The sequence below is a fragment of the Cervus elaphus genome, chromosome 24 (assembly GCF_910594005.1).
Source record: "Cervus elaphus chromosome 24, mCerEla1.1, whole genome shotgun sequence".
Taxonomy (NCBI): Eukaryota; Metazoa; Chordata; class Mammalia; order Artiodactyla; family Cervidae; genus Cervus; species Cervus elaphus.
Window position 1 is genome coordinate 54,266,430 of NC_057838.1, and position 8,264 is coordinate 54,274,693.

Genomic DNA, 8,264 nt, shown 5'->3' on the forward strand with positions numbered 1-8,264 from the left:
CTCTTCCCTCCCAAAAGGAGAAAAAGTACAAGGGCAGGGGGGTGTGTGGGCGAGAGAGGTCACACCTGTGTCAGTTACCAGTTCTTCACCATGGCCCACAAAGCTCTCACAAAGTAGTTCTTGGCTTTCACTTACCTTTCCAACTCCACTTTCAACCGTGTACATTCTGTAGTCACACCACTTAGCTCCTTGATCATGCTTTCGCCATGAGTGAGACTTTTCATATACTGTTTCCTTCCTCCTGTATTGCTCTTCTCCCCCTTCACTTAACAACCTTCTCATTCCTTGAAACTCAGCTTAAACCTTGTTCATTCAGGGAGGCCTTCTCTGGCCAACTCTCCCCAATCTATTTTGGGATCTGCAGTTACATCTTCCCATGGCGCCCTGTGTGTTCCGTTCCTATACCTCATCACATGTGTAATATCACCTGTCCAATGTCTGTTCTCCGTCCCCAACCTACTACCTCTGTAACGGCAGAGCTATGTCTTTTTAGTCACTGCTTAATACATTGTTGTTGGTTAGTCAAACTCAGGGGGTACTACATCCCGGAGTAAAATGCAGTAGCCTTTACAGAGTTCTCCTTTAAAAAATATATGTATTCTGAGCAAAAGGCAGGAGACACTGGGTAGGAAAATTGTTATAATTTTTCTTTTAGAAAAAGAAAAATTCCCTCCCAGATGGAAATATCTAATTTACAAAGTTAGGGAATAATTTTCGCTGGTACTAGCTAGGGATTAAACAGAAAACTAGCAGGGTCTTCCAGTGTAATGTAGTTTCTCAAAGAACATGTGAGGGATATAAAATAGAAAGGCAGGAATTCCCTGGAGGTCCAGTGGTTAGGCCCCAACACCTGCACTCCCCAGGGAGCAGGTTCAATCCGTGGTTTGGCATGGACAAATAAAATAGGACGGCATCAGAGACAGAACTAAAAGCTTAAAACCCAGCTAAAGGTAAACCTCATGGCGGTTCCTCAAACGTGCCCCCCACCTTCCTGCCTCAGGTCTTTGTAACGCCGTTCCCTCTGCCAAAAGTGCTGTCCCCTCTTTGCCCCTCTAACCTTTGAGAACAAAGTCCCTCACTCTTTAAATCTAAGGCTTTCAAACACTTTCAAACTCTACGTCAACCTCCCTTCGCTGAGAGGAGCGCTCTAGTCGCTCTCAGGCGCACGCACGTCAGCCTGCACGCACCACGCCGGCCCACGCACGCACCACGCCGGCCCACGCACGCACCACGCCGGCCCACGCATGCAAGTTCGCAAGCACGCACCCCCCAGCCCCTTACCCGACCTCGCGTAGGCCCACCTGGCACACATGCCCCAGGCGGCCATGGTTTCTGCTGATTGTTGTTACAAGCCCAGGTTCCTACCTCATCCGAGTTCCCTGATGACGAGAAAATATGTGGTAGTCACTTGCAAAAAGTTCTGCTGAGCCTTTTTTCTCTAAGAACCTCCTTTACTTCCCCATCAAATACCCTGAAAGTTTCATTTTATTTTTCCGTCCTATTTACGATTCTTCCTTGTGTGAGATATTTTAATAATTTCATCAAAGTTAGAGCTGAAAACGTCACTATTCGGGGGGGGGGGCGGGGAGCAGAATTTTTAAAACATGTTTTTGGCTGCACCGGGTCTTCGCTGTGGCATCTGAGATCTTTGATCTTCCTTGCCGCACTCAGCCTCTTTAGTTGCGGCATGCGGGATCTAGCTCCCTGACCAAGGATGGAAGCCAGGCCCCCTGCATTGGGAGCGGAGTCTTAGCCACTGGACCATCAGGCGAGTCCCTAGAAGTGTCTTTAAAGATAATCATAATAATGGCAGCAGCACTTGCCATCTTGCCAAAGCTTACTCTGTGTCAGGCTGTTTTTAAGAAATACCATTAGTGCTCTTAAGAAATAAGAGCACCAATAATATGAGTTCTGATGTCATCTCCATATTATAGAGGAGGAAACTCAGGTCCAGACAAGTTAAACAACTTGCCCATTGTCACACAGCTGGTGAGTCATGGAGGTAGTGCCTCCCCCATGAGAAAAAGTAGGCACAGGGCCAAGGGCCACATATGTTTAGAGGCCACAGGAATGTTTTAATTTGTTTCGGAATAAGGAGGAAAAGAAATTAAAATTTTAGGTTGAAGACAGACTTTTTTTGCATTTACTATTAATATAAATGTATTTGTACAAGTGTTGTAAAATATAATTTTTATTAATTTTTTATGGGAGAGATTCGTGAAGGCAGAAGTACCCTGAGAACCCACAGAGGTTGTAACCTCAGTGAAGTCAGAAGTCCAATCAAGTAAGTACACCCCCAAAGTTCGTGTTTCCTCTAGTCTAGTCTAACTCCACGTTGTTGCTGTTGTTAAGTCACCAAGTCGTGTCCGACTCTTTGCCACCTCGTGTACTGCAACCTGCCAGGCTCCTTTATCCATCAGATTTCCCAGGCAGGAACCCCGGAGTGGGTTGCCATTTCCTTCTCCAGGGGATCTTCCCGACTCAGGGATCGAACCCGCATCTCCTGCTTGACAGGTGGATTCTTTATCACTGAGCCACCTAGGAAGCCCAATCCCTGGTGTTTTTACAATTGTGAAAATTGCAGTCCAAGGCCACACAACAAATGGATGGCAGAAGGCAAGCCGAGAAATCAGGTTTCCGGGGCCAACCGTGGTAACTACCCTTGTGATCCAACAGCACCACCTAGTGGTCTTTTCGGGAACTTCGCTTGAAGAGGGTGCAGGTCCAAAAACTCCCGGGAAACAACTGCCAGTCTACACGCGGGCTCCATACTCAGCAGTAGCGGAACTCAAATACACCCCCAGAGCAGCCGCAGGGCCCTCTGGGATCTGGCAGAGATGGGCTACATGTTTGGGGGCCCTTTCTTCTCTTCTCCTGGTCACGCAACACTCCCAGCCTTCTCTACAAGTCATGTGATTTGTTTTCACTGATAGAACGTGGCCGTGTTGGTCAGCTCCGGGCCAGGGTAGTCAAGAGTGGGCGTGTCCTCTCCTGTCCTTCAGTCTGTCTTCCCTCATCCCCCAGTTGGGTTTAAGGGATTCAGGCGAGGACTCCGAGGCCCTCGGAGATGGCAGAGCCACCAGATAGATGGGGGAAGCCTGGGTCCCCAGATCACCTTGTGGTGGGTGACCCGCTGAACCTCAGATTGCACTGTGCTGTAAGAAATATATCTTTATTTTGTCAATAAGTTTGAGCAGCTGGGATTCAGGGCCGTTTGTTATAGCAATGAGGCAACCCTGACCCTTACAGGTTCTCGGGGTGGGGTGGGGGGAGGGCGGTGTGTGCAGAAGGTAAACAGGGAAACGGCTTCCTCCCTAAACTGTGGGCTCCCCTGGGACTCAGCAGTTCTGCTCCGGGTCCCTTCAACAGAATGTAGAGTATGGCCAGGGAGGTGCCCCCCCCCCCCCCCCATACCCGGCTCCACTTAGCACCTTGAGAACTGAAAGAGCCCCCTCCCCTGCCCCAGGTCTGCTGCTGAAACACTTACAAGTTCCATTGTTTCCCTCCCGGGAGTGGCTTGGCTGGCAATGGTGATGGTGGGGGTGGGGAGCTCTGCAAATAGCTAGGGTCTCTGAGGGCAGACAGGTCGCAGCAGGTGGGGCCCCCCCGAATCCCACCTTAGAGTAGACCTGTGCCCCTCCCCTGCTTGGCAGAGGCAGGGCTGGATAGAACAGAGAGGGGTGGGTGGGGCTGGCAGTCTCTGCCCTGCAGGGTCCACGTGGACCACCGGAAAAGGCAGGAGCAGCTTCTGAACCCCCAGCTCATTCACAGCAGCTGGTCTGTTCGCGGTGAGACATGGAAGATGTTACTTTTGATGTAAAAGCTCTTTGTGATGGGCTGGAACCTGGCATAAGTTGGAGGCCTGGTGTCCTTCATGGCTTCCCCTGGAATGCAACAAGGGCCTGGTGGAGCCGGGGCCACCACACCTCCTGCCAGCCCAGCACAGCACACAGCCACAGGGGCTCTGGGCGCTGGACAGTGAAAGGCTCCCGTGCAGTTAGTAGCCCCTGACCCCTATCTAAGGCCCCCCTCCCCTTCCTTAGAATCTACTAACTAAACGGTATGCCCGGCAAAGCATAGGAACCTCAACACCCTGCTTTGGCCCCGTGGCCAGGATCTGCCCCGATGGATGGCACCTAGGGCTCTCTGCTGCTGCTGCTGCTAAGTCACTTCAGTCGTGTCCGACTCTGTGCGACCCCATAGACGGCAGCTCACCGGTCTCCGCCGTCCCTGGGATTCTCCAGGCAAGAACACTGGAGTGGGTTGCCATTTCCTTCTCCAATGTATGAAAGTGAAAAGTGAAAGTGAAGTCACTCAGTTGTGTCTGAGTCTTAGCGACCCCGTGGACTGCAGCCTACCAGGCTTCTCTGTCCATGGGTTTTTCCAGGCAAGAGTACTGGAGTGGGGCGCCATTGCCTTCTCCGTAAGGTTCTCTAGTTGTTAACTATTTTGACAGCATCCCTACCCCAGGCTCACTTCCCCCTCATCACATTTCTCCCCTTGTCCAGCGACTCCCCTCTCACTCCAGTGCTCCATGGCAAACACCTCCAGGGTCCTGCCCAAGGCTGAACTAGCTCCGCAAATGCCCACTGGCTGCAAATTCTGCCTGTTGAATTAATAATAAAAATAATACCAGTAACCACTTCTTGCGCATTTACGATGTGCCAGGCACTACACGAGTGCTTTCTGTGTGTAAAAGTCACTTGGGGCTGACCCAGCTGGGGCCCAGACGGTGCCTTCAACCCCTCTGTTCCCTGGCTGTTTCTACCCGCTGGGAAGACGCAGCTCCTATCTGTAACTGTTGGGGAGGGGAGGAGGGGTCAGCAGAAGGTCTGTCCATCTGTTCCCCTTCTGGCCTATGAACCGGTTGGCTTAGGGGCATGAGGCCAGACACAGCTTAAACAGAATGTTCCAGAGATTCTGGGAGCAACTGTGGCTTCAACAGAACACTATGAGGGAAAACTAAACTGTCCTGAACCTGTACTGCCCTTGTACCCAGGGGGTCATTCAGAACCAGCTCCTCTGACCCCAGTGCTTGGGTTGCTGGATAAAATGCAGGGTGTCCAATTACATCTGAGTTTCACGGATCCTTTTTTCAGGATAAGTATGTCCCATGCCATACTTGTGGCCTACTTACACTAAAAGGTTATTGCATATCTGAAACAAATGCAACTGGGCATTTTGTATTTTAATCTGCTCCATCGGCAACCCTGTGCTTGGCAGGGGTTTCAGAGGCAGTGGGCATGGACCCATGGGCCTAGCAGAAGAGGAGGAACAGGGAAGCCCTGTATGATGCCTATCTCGCTCTGTAGACAGAGGGAGTCAGGCCCTTCTCAGAAGAATCTGATGGAGGAGATTTGGCCTGGGACTCGACTCAAACATGCCGTTCCAGCAGGCCTTCGCTGACCACCTTGTGTACTACCAGAGCAGCCCCTTCGCCTCTATCTCTGTCTCCTGATTTACCACTTCTTAAAGCCTCAACTGTGACCCATGGACTGAACCGATAACATCAGTGTCATCTGGGAGCTGGTTAGAAATGCAGAATCTCGCCCCATCCCTGAAATTCATTGAAAGATCACAACCCACATTTTAACAAGACCCCCAGGTGATTCCCCAGATGACAATAAAGATTGAAAAGCACAGTTCTGTAGCAGGGACCACTGCCTGATTCTACTTCATCTGTCTGTCACGAGCCCTCTGTGAGGGGCCATGTCTGTCTGGCTCTCTGCCAGACACTCCAGGACAAAAAGAGGAGCATATACGAGGTGCTCAGTAAACATCTGTTGAATGAATGAACAAATGAATGAACCAGAGTTCAAACCCAGTCTGATAATATCAACCTGCATAGCTCTATGGCTGTTGGTTCGCTGACTTATTTGGGGGCAGAGCTGGGATTCAATGGCTCCACATCTCCCCCTACTGGCTGTTCTGAACAAGATTCTACCAGGATTACATGCAGAAGGAATGTGTGTCCTTCCCACCTCATGCAGCTTTCTGAGAGCTAACTCCCGCTCAAGGTGTTCTCCCACCAGATTTCCCCCAAAACTCTGTGACAAAGGAAGGGCAGTACTTGCTTGTCCCCATTTTTTGGATGTGGCAACTGAGGCCCAGAGAAGTTAAGGTTCTTGCTTGAGCTCACACAACATGAAAGTCGTGAAGCTAGGATTTGAACTCACACTTCTTGATTCCAAATCAAAGCCTCATTCCCTAGTTCATATTCATTTTGCCCACAGTCCCTGAGTGCCAGCCCCAACCTGGGAGCTGGGAGGGCATTAATGACCTTAACTAAGAAGCCCTGGAACCTCAAGGCCTCACCAGGCTAGAGGGATACTCAAGGCCTCACCAGGCTAGAGGGATACTCAAGGAATGGCGATGGTGCTTGTGCAAACTCAGAAAGCTATGAGCGCACAGAGATGGGCTTATCTGCCTGGAGGACTCCTGGAAGACTTCTCAGAGGAGGTGACATCTGAAAGTTAGCCAGCAGAGAGAGGGCAGAAGAAAGACCAGAGTGTGAGAAATCTGGAGCCCTGCTCGGAGCATGGTGAGCCAGAGGAATGTGATGAGGGGCAAGGCTGGGCCCACCTGCCAAGGCCTGAAATGGCAAGAGGGTGGTGGCCCTTACCCATGTGCCAGCCGTACTCCCAGGATGACACTATCGGGTACAGAAACTTCTCCTCGGGCTTCTGCCGATACCGCTCCCGGAGGTACGAGGCCCGGCCTTGGCCGTCGTAGGAGACGCCTTGGAAGAGCAGCTGCAGGGTGCTTGGGGAGACCTGCCTCATCCCTGAGCCCACGGGTTTGGTCTGATCTGCAGGCCCCCGAGTTGCTTTTTGGGCCTGCCAGCCTCTGTCTACCTTGGGCGCAGGGCCGTGGACACCCACTCCCCTGGACAGCTGACCCTGGAGCCCCCTGGTCTCTGGCCGTCCAGCAGGTACCTCCTTGCTGTCAGGGGCGCTGGTGGCCTGCGATGGCCCCGCTCCCAAGGCCGACCGGAAGGGGGCCTTCTGAGGCCGCTTCCTGGGCAAGGCTCCCTCCTTTGGGTGCTTGTGGCCATAGCTGAGGTTCCAGGCCACCCGAGCGGCAGTCTCCTTGCGGATGTGCTCCTGCCAGCAGGCTTGCTTCTGGGAGGTGAACAGATCCTTCATGGCAGTGTGGGGGAGGGGCCGGGGCGGAAGGGAACATTCTGCAGCCTGTGTTTGCACAGGCCGGTGCCTCGTCTCCAGGGATACTTGCAGCCAATGAGGGCTGAGTTGCTGAGGCCCTGCTGGCAAGGAGGGGCTGGGCTGCTCGGGGAACTGGGGGGCCATCTGCAGGCAGTGGGACAGACAGGACCCAAGGCCACCCCCACCCGGGCTGCCTGGCAGGGGGCCACGTTCTCCCCTAAGGGAACCAGGGTCGGCGCCTTTGCCCTTCATACCCAGAGGATCCCCAGTGGCACATAGGGTTCCACAGCCTCTATTCTATCTGGCATACCCAAGTGTACCCCTAACTGCGTGCCAGGCACCCAGGGGAGTCTAAAAGAGAGATCCAGCCTCCACTCCAGGAGACTCTGGACACGTGGCTGGGAGCCAGCCCCTCACACAGCTCTGCCACCTGACAGCTACACGGCCTCATGTGTGCAGCGAGGTGATGGTGGGACCTTCAGTATTCAGACAGGGACATTAAGACAGTGTGTAAACAACGGGGCAAACAGCGCCTGGCACAGAGGAAATGTCAGCTGATGACTAACAAGCACCTGCTAGGTGCCAGCTGCTAGTCTGAGCTCCATGTGCCTTAAACCACCCGCTTGATTACCGGGGCTCTCATAGCCTCCTCTTCAGGTGGGCAAAGGGAGGCCTGAAGAAATACTGTGCCCTGGGCACACTGCCCATGTGCGCCAGACCCTGGGCTGGGGGCTTCACTCAGTGACTTCTTAATAGGCTCTCTTATGCCATTTTTCCAGGTGAGAAAAGTGATGCTCAGCCCTGTTAAATGGTTGCACTGGGACTGACTCCAAAACCCACAGCTCCATTACAGACCCTCCTGTGAGACAGGCATCGTGAGCGAGGCAGAGGCAGGATGGGGCGGAGGACCCGCCAGCAGGACCATGAAGTCAGCCTCCTGGATCCTCACACTCTGCCTCCCTGTCCCAGAGAGAAGTTTACCCACAGTGCCCTGGGGCCACTTGCCTTTCTGCTCTGCTGGGTGTACTTTTGTTTTTTTATTTTTTTTATTTTTAATTTTTTTTATTAGTTGGAGGCTAATTACTTCACAACATTTCAGTG

General features: G+C 52.5%; 1 protein-coding gene across 1 annotated transcript; it reads right to left on the reverse strand.

Annotated features, from left to right (window-relative positions):
- Nucleotides 1-2,758: 2,758 nt before the first annotated feature.
- Nucleotides 2,759-7,145, reverse strand: LOC122682684 (protein ATP6V1FNB-like). Its single transcript, XM_043885689.1, has 2 exons — nt 6,623-7,145; nt 2,759-3,884 (listed from the first exon to the last, which is right to left on the reverse strand). The coding sequence occupies exons 1-2, from the start codon at nt 7,143-7,145 to the stop codon at nt 3,766-3,768; spliced, it is 642 nt and encodes a 213-aa protein (XP_043741624.1). The 3' UTR covers nt 2,759-3,765.
- Between the last annotated feature and the right edge of the window lie 1,119 nt (nt 7,146-8,264).

Coding starts and splice junctions, on each gene's coding strand:
- LOC122682684 (XM_043885689.1), bottom strand. CDS start 7,145: ATGAAGGATCTGTTCACCTCCCAGAAGCAAGCCTGCTGGCAGGAGCAC. Junction 3,885..6,622: donor GGAGTACGGCTGGCACATGG/GTAAGGGCCACC, acceptor GTTGCATTCCAG/GGGAAGCCATGAAGGACACC.